Genomic DNA, 16,814 nt, shown 5'->3' on the forward strand with positions numbered 1-16,814 from the left:
AAGTGTTTTGGTCCTAAATGATGTCAGTAAGATATTACAGCTTGCTGCTGAGATTTGATGACCTATATTGAGTAAAAGATGCTTGGAACTAGAATATCAACTGTTGCAAAGCTGTGTCATCAACACTCACAAGTATAAAACTACTTTTTTAAAGTAATCATTTCTTATTTCAAGCATGAAAAAAAAAATCATGACTTTGACACGATTGTGTCTCATAATTAAAACAGATGACAGCCAAATGGACTTTGCTGTTTTATTTTCAATAAAATAGTAAATAGGTACTCATATAGTAGTACAGTTGGCACAGTACAGTAAACTGACAGTTAATATTTAAACATTTGCACTAATTGACTGAAAGAGCACGCACTTGTCGCTATGATGTCATGTTATCCATGGAAAAATGCATTTTTAGACCATATGATTTGCCTGAGCGGCTAGGAGACCCCGAGAGTAACAAGCGCTTGCCTTGTTGAATTTCCATTAAGAACAATAAATTAGTTTTTAGTATAAGTTCGCTGGTTTCAAGAAATGTAATGCCGAGCGCATATCATTATGTCAAGATAATGGCACTAGCATTTACTTCATTTAAGAATATTTTTCAACATATTGAGCAAAAAGGTCTCTTTTTTTTTCTACCAAGAAAAGTGCACTTGTTATTAGTGAGAATATACTTATTTTAAGGTATTTTTGTGTTCATTGAAGTTAGCTAATTTTACTTGTTTTGGAAAGTCTTGACAAGCCAAATTTTCTTGTTCCATCGGCAGATAATTTTGCTTAGTTCAAATAAAATACCCCTCATTTTTGTATATTTTTTTCTGGTTTTTGACTTTTTGCAGTGTATCTGTTTAGAATTCCTGCCACGTCCTTCTCATCAATGAGAATCTTTATTCAGTCGTTTGGAGAGTGGAGTCTCAGATATGTCAGCTTTGATCTGTCGGTATTAATCCGTTACAAGCTGGATAAAACAACTGCTCGGACTGGCTGGTGGTGATTGAAGATAATTAAGGGCATCGTTTTTTCTCCGGGGACTAATAACGCTTGTGGTGAAGTTCTTGCATTGCGTGCGGAAGCAGAACCTCAGTACATTTCACCGAGTAGTTGATGACCATAATAGGATGCTTACTTCTTAAAGGCCTACTGAAATGAAATGTTTTTATTTAAACGGGGATAGCAGATCCATTCTATGTGTCATACTTGGTCAATTCGCGATATTGCCGTATTTTTGCTGAGAGGATTTAGTAGAGAACATTGACGATAAAGTTTGCAACTTTTGGTCGCTGATAAGTAGCGGAAGTAGCGTGACGTCACAGGTTGAAAGGCTCCTCACATTTCCCCGTTGTTTACACCAGCAGCGAGAGCGATTCGGACCGAGAAAGCAACGATTACCCCATTAATTTGAGCGAGGATGAAAAATTTGTGGATGAGGAACGGGAGAGTGAAGGACTAGAGTATCTTTTTTCGCTCTGACCGTAACTTAGGTACAAGCTGGCTCATTGGATTCCACACTTTCTCCTTTTTCTATTGTGGATCACGGATTTGTATTTTAAACCACCTCGGATACTATATCCTCTTGAAAATGAGAGTCGAGAACGTGAAATGGACATTCACAGTGACTTTTATCTCCACGACAATACATCGGCGAAACACTTTAGCTACAGAGCTAACGTGATAGCATCGGGCTTAAATGCAGATAGAAACGAAAGAAATAAACCCCTGACTGGAAGGATAGACAGAAGATCAACAATACTATTAAACCATGGACATGTAACTACACGGTTAATGCTTTCCAGGCTGGCGAAGCTTAACAATGCTGTTGCTAACGACGCCATTGAAGCTAACTTAGCTACGGGACCTCGACAGAGCTAGGATAAAAACATTAGCTCTGCACCTACGCCAGCCAGCCCTCATCTGCTCATCAACACCCGTGCTCACCTGCGTTCCAGCGATCGACGGCGCGACGAAGGACTTCACCCGATCGCCGATGCGGTCGGCGTCCCGGAGACGGAGGAAGTCAAGGTGAGGACAGCAATGCGGTGGCGGCCGCCATCAGAGTCGCCAAGAAACATATATTTCCCTAAAGTTACGTACGTGACATGCACATAGCGCCACGCACGTACGGGCAAGCGATCAAATGTTTGGAAGCCAAAGCTGTACTCACGGTAGCGCGTCTGCTATCCATCTCAAAGTCCTCCTGGTTGTGTTGCTGCAGCCAGCCGCTAATACACCGCTTCCCACCTACAGCTTTCTTCTTTGCAGTCTCCATTGTTCATTAAACAAATTGCAAAAGATTCACCAACACAGATGTCCAGAATACTGTGGAATTTTGCGATGAAAACAGAGCTTTTTGTATTGGGACACAATGGTGTGCCAATACTTCCGTTCCGCGCATACGTCATCATACATAGACGTTTTGAACCGGAAGTTTCCCGGGAAATTTAAAATTGCACTTTTTAAGTTAACTCAGGCGTATTGGCATGTGTTGCAATGTTAAGATTTCATCTTTTATATATAAACTATCAGACTGCGTGGTCGCTAGTAGTGGCTTTCAGTAGGTCTTTAAAAAGTTATTTCCACATGGGGTATTTGTGCCGCTTTCCCCCAGGCTGTCTGACTGATTGGTTTTATTGGACCAATAATCAGGCCTGCGATAATAATGGCGTGAACCATTTAAGATATTTGGGTGACCCAGTGCTGTGAGGGAACACCGTGGCGCACTTGTTCAGTCACAGCGGACACCTGTCACAGCTAAATACCCAGACTTTGGGTTTCAAGGCGATCAAGCGGCGGTTCAACGACCTACTTTTTAAGGAGTATGTTGTGTAAACACACCACAGCCAAGGCCGTAACGAGGATTTGATAAATACCCAGGTCAAAAATCGGTAGTCCAAGAGAAGCTTGGAAAGGCTGAAATCATGGGTATCCCAGCACCATATAATTAGTAATAACTTTCATTGAGGTAGAACTACCATGTGCCATACCATCATCCTCCCGCCTGTTCCACCGTTGAGGTCTTGGGTTGTTATTTCCCCCATAACTGGGCCCACGTGGATGTGGGGGTGCCTTCTTCCGCCATCGCAGCCGTTGTGGTGGTTCATACATCTACCGTTTCCGCCGTTGAGGTCTTCGCCGTATCCCTGGCTAGGGGGCAGTCAGGTACTAGACCTTGGGGTAACAGTGGTAAAGGGGTTAACCTCCTGGTGCCCCAAGACCCCATAGAGGAGCCTCCACTGCCTGACTTTAACGGCATGCCCAGGACATACATTCTCATTATGGGGTATTGCATGGAGAAATCAGAGGACAAAATACAAACCCCGTTTCCATATGAGTTGGGAAATTGTGTTAGATGTAAATATAAACGGAATACAATCATTTTCAACCCATATTCAGTTGAATATGCTACCAAGACAACATATTTCATGTTCAAACTGATCAACATTTGCAAATAATCATTAACTTTAGAATTTGATGGCAGCAACACGTGACAAAGAAGTTGGGAAAGGTGGCAATAAATACTGATAGAGTTGAGGAATGCTCATCAAACACTTATTTGGAACATCCCACAGGTGTGCAGGCTAATTGGGAACAGGTGGGTGCCATGATTGGGTATAAAAGTAGATTCCATGAAATGCTCAGTCGTTCACAAACAAGGATGGGGCGAGGGTCATCACTTTGGCAACAAATGTGTGAGCAAATTGTTGAACGGTTTAAGAAAAACCTTTCTCAACCAGCTATTGCAAGGAATTTAGGTATTTCACCATCTACGCTCCGTAATATCATCAAAGGGTTCAGAGAATCTGGAGAAATCACTGCACGTAAGCAGCTAAGCCCGTGACCTTCCATCCCTCAGGCTGTACTGCATCAACAATCAGTGTGTAAAGGATATCACCACATGGGCTCAGGAACACTTCAGAAACCCACTGTCAGTAACTACAGTTGGTCGCTACATCTGTAAGTGCAAGTTAAAACTCTCCTATGCAAGGCGAAAACCGTTTATCAACAACACCCAGAAACGCCGTCGGCTTCGCTCGGCCCGAGCTCATCTAAGATGGACTGATACAAAGTGAAAAAGTGTTCTGTGGTCTGACGAGGCCACATTTCAAATTGTTTTTGGAAACTGTGGACGTCGTGTCCTCCGGACCAAAGAGGAAAACAACCATCCGGATTGTTCTAGGCGCAAAGTGTAAAAGCCAGCATGTGTGATGGTATGTGGGTGTATTAGTGCCCAAGACATGGGTAACTTACACATCTGTGAAGGCACCATTAATGCTGAAAGGTACATACAGGTTTTGGAGCCATCCAAGCAACGTTACCATGGACGCCCCTGCTTATTTCAGCAAGACAATGCCAAGCCACGTGTTACATCAACATGGCTTCATAGTAAAAGAGTGCGGGTACTAGACTGGCCTGCCTGTAGTCCAGACCTGTCTCCCATTGAAAATGTGTGGCGCATTATGAAGCCTAAAATAGCACAAGGGAGACCCCCGGACTGTTGAACAACTTAAGCTGTACATCAAGCAAGAATGGGAAAGAATTCCACCTGAGAAGCTTCAAAAATGTGTCTCCTCAGTTCCCAAACCTTTACTGAGTGTTGTTAAAAGGAAAGGCCATGTAACACAGTGGTGAACATGCCCTTTCCCAACTACTTTGGCACGTGTTGCAGCCATGAAATTCTAAGTTAATTAATTATTAATTGCAAAAAAAAGAAAAAGTTTATGAGTTTGAACATCAAATATGTTGTCTTTGTAGTGTATTCAACTGAATATGGGTTGAAAAGGATTTGCAAATCATTGTATTCCGTTTATATTTACATGTAACACAATTTCCCAACTCATATGGAAACAGGGTTTGTACTTATGCTATCCCGGATGCACGGAATGTCTTCCCAGAGGAGTGGAAGCTGCCCAGTTTATTTGCAAAGGGAGGACCAATTCCTTTTTTTCCTCTCCAATTTCCACTTCTCTTTGTGCAAGTCCAATATTCTAACGTTACTTCAGCTATTTATTCAACAATGTGTGCTTTCAGTAGTTCCTCTCTCCGGGCAAGAAGCAGCCTGAGTAGCCGCACGGACACGTCAAGAAGCGACGCCCCGCCTCCGCCTCCGCCTCCACCTCCGCCACCATCTCAGTCTTCAAATAAAAGCTCTGAGATGCAAACAGGCATGTCCGACAGGAGGACAGAGGCTTATCGGGAAAAAAAGGTATCACAATCCGACAGCCTGTATTGATCAGTCCGCCTGAATCAATGGATTCTCTCTCTTTTTGCGGAATTACTGCAGTTTGCTTCAGGGCTTTCTCAGAAAAAGACATTTTAAAGTCACTTATGGCTTTGGTGATCAATGAATGTTAGATCAGTCTTCGAAAGTCTGACTTTTTTTCCTAATTCTGTTACAGTATTTTATTTTTTACATCCTATAATGTGAAGGTATTCATCTACACTAGCAGTTATCACACATTGGCTATGCTAAAGTTGAGCCCTTATTTGTCTTTTTGGACATTTTAACCAAGGAAGAAGACTTTTGTTGGATTTTGTTGCAATTCACCCTTCTGTCCAGCAGGGGCAATGTGACAGGGTGCTGTCCTCCATGTCGCCTCATCCCTTTTTCTGGTGGATGCAGGGTGGAAGCTCCAGCTGTTGACATTGTATGATTGAGGAATGGTGTGTGTGTTCTTGTATTTGTACCCTTCTTGAGACACCTACAAGGAAAAGTACCGTCCATATGAGGAGGTGTGAAAAAGGTCGGACCGAAATCATGGTCCCGATACGGAAAATCTAATAGAGAATGTCTCATTTGCACCCCTGGTGGTGAAATCTATCGAAATTAGGGTGGTGCCAAAAAAGATGGATTTTTCAAATTGACTGTGTCAATTTTAAAAGTGCTCCCTCTCTGGTCAACATATGAAATAACAAGTGTGTCTTGAGACACCAACAAGAAAAAGTACCTTCCATATGAGGACAGGTGAACAAGTTAGGACCGAAATCATGGTCCCAATACGGAAAACCATTGCATCTAATAGAGAATGTCGCCCCCTTTGGCCAAAATGAATAAAAAATAAAAAATTACGTAAAGCTTACTTTTTTTTATATTTGCGTAGTGTGTATATATTATTAATGTTGTAGATACACATTTTCATATATCTAGAAAGGGTGGTCCTAAAGCGGGAAGCATTTGTCGGAGGTCTCAAGAAGGTAACAAATACAAGAATGTTGGTGTGTGTGTGTGTGTGTGTGTGTGTGTGTGTTCTTGTATTTATATCCTTCTTGAGGCATCAACAAGGAAAAGTACCCTCCATATGAGGAGGTGTGAACAAGTTAGGACCGAAATCATGGTCCCAATACGGAATACCATTGCATCTAATAGAGAATGTCTCATTTGCACCCCTGGTGGTGAAATCTATCGAAATTAGGGTGGTGCCAAAAAAGATGGATTTTTCAAATTGACTGTGTCAATTTTAAAAGTGCTCCCTCTCTGGTCAACATATGAAATAACAAGTGTGTCTTGAGACACCAACAAGGAAAAGTACCTTCCATATGAGGACAGGTGAACAAGTTAGGACCGAAATCCTGGTCCCAATACAAAAAAACAATGCATCTAATAGAGAATGTCGCCCCCTTTGGCCAAAATCTATTTAAAAAAAAATATATATATAAAGCTTACTTTTTTTTATATTTGCGTAGTATGTATATATTATTAATGTTGTAAATACAAATCTTTATATATCTAGAAAGGGTGGTCCTAAAGCGGGAAGCATTTGTCGGAGGTCTCAAGAAGGTAACAAATACAAGAATGTTGGTGTGTGTGTGTGTGTGTTCTTGTATTTATATCCTTCTTGAGGCATCAACAAGGAAAAGTACCCTCCATATGAGGAGGTGTGAACAAGTTAGGACATAAATCATGGTCCCAATACGGAATACCATTGCATCTAATAGAGAATGTCTCATTTGCACCCCTGGTGGTGAAATCTATCGAAATTAGGGTGGTGCCAAAAAAGATGGATTTTTCAAATTGACTGTGTCAATTTTAAAAGTGCTCCCTCTCTGGTCAACATATGAAATAACAAGTGTGTCTTGAGACACCAACAAGGAAAAGTACCTTCCATATGAGGACAGGTGAACAAGTTAGGACCGAAATCCTGGTCCCAATACAAAAAAACAATGCATCTAATAGAGAATGTCGCCCCCTTTGGCCAAAATCTATTTAAAAAAATATATATATATAAAGCTTACTTTTTTTTATATTTGCGTAGTATGTATATATTATTAATGTTGTAAATACAAATCTTTATATATCTAGAAAGGGTGGTCCTAAAGCGGGAAGCATTTGTCGGAGGTCTCAAGAAGGTAACAAATACAAGAATGTTGGTGTGTGTGTGTGTGTGTTCTTGTATTTATATCCTTCTTGAGGCATCAACAAGGAAAAGTACCCTCCATATGAGGAGGTGTGAACAAGTTAGGACATAAATCATGGTCCCAATACGGAATACCATTGCATCTAATAGAGAATGTCTCATTTGCACCCCTGGTGGTGAAATCTATCGAAATTAGGGTGGTGCCAAAAAAGATGGATTTTTCAAATTGACTGTGTCAATTTTAAAAGTGCTCCCTCTCTGGTCAACATATGAAATAACAAGTGTCTTGAGACACCAACAAGGAAAAGTACCTTCCATATGAGGACAGGTGAACAAGTTAGGACCGAAATCATGGTCCCAATACGGAAAACCATTGCATCTAATAGAGAATGTCGCCCCCTTTGGCCAAAATTAATTGAAAAAAAAATATATGTAAAGCTTACTTTTTTTTATATTTGCGTAGTATGTATATATTATTAATGTTGTAAATACAAATCTTTATATATCTAGAAAGGGTGGTCCTAAAGCGGGAAGTTTTTGTCGAAGGTCTCAAGAAGGTAACAAATACAAGAATGTTGGTGTGTGTGTGTGTGTTCTTGTATTTATATCCTTCTTGAGGCATCAACAAGGAAAAGTACCGTCCATATGAGGAGGTGTGAACAAGTGAGGACCGAAATCATGGTCCCAATACGGAATACCATTGCATCTAATAGAGAATGTCTCATTTGCACCCCCTGGTGGTGAAATCTATCGAAATTAGGGTGGTCCCAAAAAGGAGGGATTTTTTAAAGTGACTGTGTCGGTTTTAAAAGTGCTCCCCCTCTTGTCAACATATGAAATAACAAGTGTGTCTGAAAATTTTAAGTGCTCCCCCTCTGGCCAAAATATGTAATAATAAGTGTGTGTAATAAATTGAAATGCGCCCCATTTGGCCAAATTTATTATTATTTTTTTTAAATACGTAAAGCTTACCTTTTTTTATATTTGCATAGTGTGTATATATTAATAATGTTGTAAATACAAATCTTTATATATCTAGAAAGGGTGGTCCGAAAGAGGTAGGCATTTTTCGGAGGTCTCAAGAAGGTAACAAATACAAGAATGTTGGTGTGTGTGTGTGTGTGTGTGTGTGTGTGTGTGTGTTCTTGTATTTATATCCTTCTTGAGACATCAACAAGGAAAAGTATCTTCATTATGAGGAGGTGTGAACAAGTGAGGACATAAATCATGGTCCCAATACGGAAAATCATTGCATCTAATAGAGAATGTCTCATTTGCACCCCCTGGTGGTGAAATCTATCGAAATTAGGGTATTCCGCCAGAATACAGCTGAGATAGGCTCCAGCACCCCCCGCGACCCCGAAAAGGACAAGCGGTAGAAAATGGATGGATGGATGGATGGATGTGTGTCGGTTTTAAAAGTTCTCCCCCTCTGGTCAACATATGAAATAACAAGTGTGTGTAAAAATTTGAAATGCTCCTCCTCTGGCCAACATATGAAATAACAACTGTGTGTAAGAAATTGAAATGCGCCCCCTTTGGCCAAAATTAATGAAAAAATAAATATATAAATATGTATACAGTGACATACTGTAATAACTTGAAGTAAACAATGAAGAATAAAAACCAATTAAAAACAAAAAAATAAAAATAAACAATTTTACTAAAAGCTTACCTTTTTTATATATGCATAGTATGTATATATTATTAATGTTGGAAATACAAATATTTATATATTTAGAAAGGGTGGTCCTAAAGAGGTAGGCATTTTTCGGAGGTCTCAAGAAGGTAACAAATACAAGAATGTAGGTCTGTGTGTGTTCGTGTGTTCTTGTATTTCTATCCTTCTTGAGACATCAACAAGGAAAAGTATCTTCATTATGAGGAGGTGTGAACAAGTGAGGACATAAATCATGGTCCCAATACGGAAAACTGTTGCATCTAATAGAGAATGTCTCATTTGCACCCCCTGGTGGTGAAATATATCAAAATTAGGGTGGTCCCTAAAAGGAGGGATTTTTCAAATTGACTGGGTGTACGCGCCTTCCGCCAGAATACAGCTGAGATAGGCTCCAGCACCCCCCGCGACCCCGAAAAGGACAAGCGGTAGAAAATGGATGGATGGATGGATGGATGGATGTGTGTCGGTTTTAAAAGTTCTCCCCCTCTGGTCAACATATGAAATAACAAGTGTGTGTAAAAATTTGAAATGCTCCCCCTCTGGTCAACATATGAAATAACAAGTGTGAGTAAAAATGTGAAATGCTCCCCCTCTGGCCAACATATGAAATAACAAGTGTGTGTAAGAAATTGAAATGCGCCCCCTTTGGCCAAAATTAATTAAAAATAAATATATAAATATGTATATAGAGACATACTGTAATAACTTGAAGTAAATAATGAAGAATAAAAACCAATTAAAAACAAAAAAATAAAAAATAAAAATTTTACTAAAAGCTTACCTTTTTTATATATGCATAGTATGTATATATTATTAATGTTGGAAATACAAATATTTATATATTTAGAAAGGGTGGTCCTAAAGGGGTAGGCATTTTTTGGAGGTCTCAAGAAGGTAACACATACAAGAATGTGTGTGTGTGTGTGTGTGTGTGTGTGTGTGTGTGTGTGTGTGTGTGTGTGTGTGTGTTTGCCTTAGATCAGGGGTTTTCAAAGTGTGTCACAGTGAGCTTTCAAGTTGTCTTTTTCTTGGTGTTCTCAAGCTGCAGCACCTATCCTAAAGTCCCGAGGCCCACCTCACACACACTTTGAAACTGCTGTGTTTAGATTCGCCATATGTGGGTCGACATATCGATACCCCCGATATCCGATCTTTATGGTCTAATATCGATCCTCAAATCAAAATATCGATACTTCTGATACTTTAGTTCAGGGGTGTCCATACTTTCAAAATGTGTGCGGGGGCCATATTGATATATTTTTTTTAAAAAAATGCTAAAAGCAGATATCAGCCTTGTATTGCAGGTGACTAAGTATATTATTATTAATTATTAGTTTGAACATTTCAGCTTTTTCTCATTACATACCGATTTTTTTGCTCTTTTTTCTTACATTTTTACTGTTGTTTCTTTTCCGATGTAGAAGAAATAGTACAATTGTTTAATTGCAGAACCTAGTGTGTGTCCCCCCAAAAAAGCGATTTCTAATGTGAATGCAATCTGACCCGCATACGTACATGGCGTCATGACACGCGCTGCATTGTTTACGGAAGTAAACGTGGCTTCTCCGGTCTCTGTACTGGCGCATTTGTGGCAATTTCAAGGACTTTGTGCATTTAAAGTCAACATTTTCTGAACCAAATTACTGCGAGAAGTAAGATTAAGTAGGAATAAGACAAGTACTTTTCGGGATAATTTTCTTCGATGTCTGCGTGTCTGTACAGTAGTATGGAAACTTTCACATGAGTTCCTAAAACTTTTTATTTTCACCTTTTTCCTTCTCCGTTTTCTACTATTTATTTTTTAACTGTCTATTTCGGTGAATTATGACGCGTATCGCTTTTTGACGACGTTCTGGTTGGACACATTGAGGACGCATCACATATCAGAATCAGAATCAGAATCAGAAATACTTTATTAATCCCCGAAGGGGAAATTAAGATTAGTCAGCACAATCCCATTCAAGATCAGACAAACATTACAGGGAGACAGAACAGGATCAAATACTACAGGGAGACAGAACAGGATCACTGACGGGTCTGCCAACTTCCGGCGCCCCTTACAAAAAAGGTGAGAGACTGGAAAACGCTAGCGAGGGGGCCCCTGGAGAGGGGGTCCAGACTGAGGCCAAGGGGGGGAAAAATCTCATAGCCATAGCACACATAAGCATGTGTGTAAGAGGGAACAACGAAAACAAAGGACATAAAAGGCATTGAAAGAGCAGAGTTGATGCAACCAGCCACTTCTACATTCAGCTACAAAAGTAAAACAACAACAACAACAAAACAAAAAAAATATATATATACTGTATATATATATAGTACAGGCCAAAAGTTTGGACACACCTTCTTCTCATTTCAATGCGTTTTCTTTATTTTCATGACTATTTACATTGTAGATTGTTACTGAAGGCATCAAAACTATGAATGAACACTTGTGGAGTTATATACTTAGCAAAAAAAAAGGGTGAAATAATTAAAAACCTGTTTTATATTCCAGTTTCTTCAAAATAGCCACCCTTTGCTCTGATTACTGCTTTGCACACTCTTGGCATTCTCACCATGAGCTTCAAGCACACCTGTGAAGTGAAAACTATTTCAGGTGACTACCTCTTGAAGCTCATGGAGAGAATGCCAAGAGTGTGCAAATCAGTAATCAGAGCCAATGGTGGCTATTTTGAAGAAACTAGAATATAAAACATGTTTTCAATTATTTCACCTTTTTTTATTAAGTACATAAGTCCACATGTGTTCATTCATAGTTTTGATTCAGTGACAGTCTACAATGTAAATAGTCATGACAATAAAGAAACACAGAATACGTATTGAATGAGAAGGTGTGTCCAAACTTTTGGCCTGTACTGCATATCCAATTTATTTCTACATACGACAACGGCTTGGGTCGGATTTTTAAATTATTTTTAAAATTTTTTTTTAAATTAATCAATCCAACAAAACAATACTACGGAGCCCCTAAAGGGACATTATTTTTTTTATTTTTTTTATTATTTATTTTTATTTTTATTTTTTTTAGATATGTATCTCGTGCACACTAGAAAGTTGCGCACGAGAAACTATCTTGTGCACACGAGATACATATCTAAAAAAATAAAAAATAAAAAATAAAAAATAAAAAATATAAAATAAAATAAAATAAACATGTCCCTTTAGGGGCTGTGTACATATCTAAAAAAAATAAAAATAAAATAAAAAATATAATAAATAAAAACATGTCCCTTTAGGGCAGGGGTCACCAACCTTTTTGAAACCAAGAGCTACTTCTTGGGTACTGATTAATGCGAAGGGCTACCAGTTTGATACACACTTAAATAAATTGCCAGAAATAGCCAATTTGCTCAATTTACCTTTAACTCTATGTTATTATTAATAATTAATGATATTTACACTTAATTGAACGGTTTCAAAGAGGAGAAAACACGGAAAAAAACGACAATTCAATTTTGAAACATAGTTTGTCTTCAATTTCGACTCTTTAAAATTCAAAATTCAACCGAAAAAAAGAAGAGAAAAACTTAAAAAAAGAATTTATGGAACATCATTAGTAATTTTTCCTGATTAAGATTAATTTTAGAATTTTGATGACATGTTTTAAATAGGTTAAAATCCAATCTCCACTTTGTTAGAATATATAACAAATTGGACCAAGGTATATTTCTAACAAAGACAAATCATTATTTCTTCTAGATTTTCCAGAACAAAAATTTTAAAAGAAAATTCAAAAGACTTTGAAATAAGATTTAAATTTGATTTTACATATTTTCTAGATTTGCCAGAATAATTTTTTTGAATTTTAATCATAATAAGTTTGAAGAAATATTTCACAAATATTATTCGTCGAAAAAACAGAAGCTAAAATGAAGAATTAAATTAAAATGTATTTATTATTCTTTACAATAAAAAAAATAAATTTACTTGAACATTGATTTAAATTGTCAGGAAAGAAGAGGAAGGCATTTAAAAGGTAAAAAGGTATATGTGTTCAAAAATCCTAAAATCATTTTTAAGGTTGTATTTTTTCTCTAAAATTGTCTTTCTGAAAGTTATAAGAAGCAAACTAAAAAAAATAATGAATTTATTTAAACAAGTGAAGACCAAGTCTTTAAAATATTTTCTTGGATTTTCAAATTCTATTTGAGTTTTGTCTCTCCTAGAATTAAAAATGTCGGGCAAAGCGAGACCAGCTTGCTAGTAAATAAATAAAATTAAAAAAATAGAGGCAGCTCACTGGTAAGTGCTGCTATTTGAGCTATTTTTAGAACAGGCCGGCGGGCTACTCATCTGGTCCTTACGGGCTACCTGGTGCCCGCGGGCACCGCGTTGGTGACCCCTGCTTTAGGGGCTCCGTACAATACACAGCAATACATTAATAATGCAATCCAATTCTAAAACCTAACCCAGCAACATTCAAAATAACAATAAACAGAGAAATTGAGAGGACACAAACATGACACAGAACAATCTAAAAGTAGTGAAACTGGGTCGGATTTGAAAGATTTGGAATTTGCACTGTTCACACTGACGTGAAAAAAATCTGATACGGGTCACATATATGGGCACAAAAATCGGAATTGACCTGCAGTTTGAACAAGGCCTGAAGAAAAAAAGAAAAACATTGGCTTTGTGGTATTACTTTGTGTACAGTACAGATTAATTTTTACATTGTGCCTTTTTGCTTGATTTTCTTCCATTTTTTGCAATTTCGATTGTTTCATTTTATATCGATAATAATGCAAAAATGAAAGGAAACACACTGCAAAAACTGAAATCTAAGTAGGATTAAATATCTCAAAAAAGGGTGATATTTGCTTATTTTCTGTCTGATAAGATAAATCTTCTCACTAAGCAGATTTCATGTTAGAGTGTTTTACTTGTTTTAAGTGTTTTGGTCCTAAATGATGTCAGTAAGATATTACAGCTTGTTGCTGAGATTTGATGAGCTATATTGAGTAAAACATGCTTGAAACTAGAATATAAACTGTTGCAAAGCTGTGTCATCAACACTCACAAGTATAAAACTACTTTTTTAAAGTATTAATTTCTTATTTCAAGCATGAAAAAAATTTTTTTTTAACATGTGACATTTCAAACATTTTTGAACAGAAATAATTCATGCACATTCAGATAAATTCTTCAAAATTACAATTAAATAAAATTGGGCCGGGGGCCAGGCTGTATATATGCGCACTAATTGACTGAAAGAGCACGCACTTGACGCAATGATGTCATGTTATCCATGGAAAAATGCATTTTTAGACAATATGATTTGCCTGAGCGGCTAGGAGACCCCGAGAGTAACAAGACGTTGCCTTGTTGAATTTCCATTAAGAACAATAAATTAGTTTTTAGTTTAAGTTTGCTGGTTTCAAGAAATGTAATGCCGAGCGTATATCATTATGTCAAGATAATGGCACTAGCATTTACTTCATTTAAGAATATTTTTCAACAAATTGAGCAAAAAAGGTCTCTTTTTTCTACCAAGAAAAGTGCACTTGTTATTAGTGAGAATATACTTATTTTAAGGTATTTTTGGGTTCATTGAGGTTAGCTAATTTTACTTGTTTTGGAAAGACTTGACAAGCCACATTTTCTTGTTCTATTGGCAGATAATTTTGCTTAGTTCAAGTAAAATACCCCTAATTTTTGTATTTTTTTTCTTGTTTTTGAACACTGACTTTTTGCAGTGAGTAATGCCGCACAGGCAGCAATTTTGGACACCCCTGCCTTAGCGAGTGCATGTCTATGTGACCCCACTATTGATACCCTTCTCATATTTGTTCTACAGCGACCCCAGGAACATGGCTCAAGACCCGAACTCTTTCCAAAGTAAGTGATGCACACTTCCCCGTGGTATTCCGCCATGAATATATCGCAAACATGTCACAATCTAAGTGGAAAATGATTGCTTTGCTCGCACTGGGAACATTTTAATAGGTTTCGTGCTCCTAAAATAATATCTGGTATGCCAACGTAGGCGGGGGCTTGGCACCGATTCTGGGCCCCCACACACAAGACTCCCAAAGGGGCCCCCCCCCCATGCCACCCTAAACCCACCCCATACGCAACAAACTGGCATTGATTTAGTTGAGACCAGCTTTTTAAAACGCATGTAGAAACCTATAAGGTTTTTGAATTTTTAAACATATCTTGACTAGTCTACCTCAATAATATGGTTTTGTTTTTAAAAAAAAAAAAATCAATATTAAGTGGTCAAAATATGAATGGAAATAAAGTAGTCATCTGACTTTTCAATAGAATAAAAATGAGCCGAAATTTATGAATGAAAGAAACTGCTGTTCTAAATGTGTCCACTAGATGTCACAATAGCAATTCTTTGTATCTTTGTAGATGATGCTACATATGTACACATATAAATAAACCACATGTTAGTGCACCAGTCGAGGAAAATGAGCAAACTACATAAATAACATCCTGTAATTTAATTTTGATATCATTTTTTAATCTTGATGGATTGAAAATGAACACCAATGAGTTGACTGATGAACATTATCACATAATTTATTATAGAAAGTATAAATAACGACAAATAAAGGTAGAATACCATTAAGCGCAACATGTAAGTGTAAAAAACAAAACAACAACAACATTATGATTTGTACAGTCTGAAGTTGTCTTTATTTTTAAGTCAACGTGCCGTGATTTTACCCACTTTGGAGTAGATTTTTCTCCATGTGGCCCCCGTTCTAAAATGAGTTTGACACCCCTGTTATAAATCATGTTTTCCTTTACTTCAGAGTGGTGATTTATTTATTCCTTTTATTTACAGACATCATTTTATATTACATTATTTTTTTATTTTGGTAACATTAGAGTCTGTTCTGCAAAAAATGTAATCCATTGAAGCATAGAGTTTATTGATAGGGACCCGTAGTTGAAATATACATCAGCTGGGTCTTCCAGCACCTCCGCTGGAAGACCCACGCCCCTGCTCGCGCTGGCCCGCGTCACGCCCACATGCCGGCAAGGCTGTGGGCGATCAGCAATCTGCACACCTGGAGCTGATGATCGCACCTGCCTTCAAAAGCCTGCACAACCTGCCATCCCTGGCCGGAATATAACCTTCTGTTGATGTCCCACCTCCGTTCCCGCGTTGACGTTGCTGTGTGTCTCGTCGTTCCTCGTCCCCCCCTTGTTTCCCTGACTGCCTCTTGGATCTCGACCCCCTCTCGCATGGACACGGACCTCCTGCGCCTCGCCATTCGCTCTGACCATCTGCCTGCCCCACGGACTGCCTTCATGCCTTGTTCCTCCTCTTGAGTCAACACTTCTGGTAAACACTCAGCAATTAATTCCTACACATAGTATTACACCATACACACTCTTGGATTTCGTCACACACCATTCTCTAGTTAATTAAATTATCCATCCATCCATCCATCCATCTTCTTCCGCTTATCCGAGGTCGGGTCGCGGAGGCAGCAGCCTAAGCAGGGAAGCCCAGACTTCCCTCTCCCCAGCCACTTCGTTCAGCTCTTCTCGGGGGATCCCGAGGCGTTTCCAGACATAGTCTTCCCAACTTGTCCTGGGTCTTCCCCGTGGCCTCCTACTGGTCGGACGTGCCCTATACACCTCCCTAGCGAGGCGTTTGGGTGCCCGAACCACCTCACCTAGCTCCTCTCCATGTGGAGGAGCAGCGGCTTTACTTTGAGCTCCCCCCGGATGACAGAGTTTCTCACCCTATCTCTAAGGGAGAGACCCGCCACCCGGCGGAGGAAACTCATTTGGGCCGCTTGTACCCGTGATCTTGTCCT

General features: G+C 38.7%; 1 protein-coding gene across 1 annotated transcript in view; it reads left to right on the forward strand.

Annotated features, from left to right (window-relative positions):
- The window catches only part of baiap2l2a (BAR/IMD domain containing adaptor protein 2 like 2a), a 60,818-nt gene that overhangs the window by 43,085 nt on the left and 919 nt on the right, over window positions 1-16,814 (forward strand). Inside the window, exons 12-13 of the mRNA XM_062036656.1 lie at window positions 5,023-5,197; window positions 14,828-14,868. Of these exons, the coding sequence (XP_061892640.1) occupies window positions 5,023-5,197; window positions 14,828-14,868 (216 nt within the window). The remainder of the gene's footprint in view (window positions 1-5,022; window positions 5,198-14,827; window positions 14,869-16,814) is intronic.

The sequence above is a fragment of the Entelurus aequoreus genome, linkage group LG25, assembly GCF_033978785.1.
Source record: "Entelurus aequoreus isolate RoL-2023_Sb linkage group LG25, RoL_Eaeq_v1.1, whole genome shotgun sequence".
In the NCBI taxonomy this organism is placed as follows: Eukaryota; Metazoa; Chordata; class Actinopteri; order Syngnathiformes; family Syngnathidae; genus Entelurus; species Entelurus aequoreus.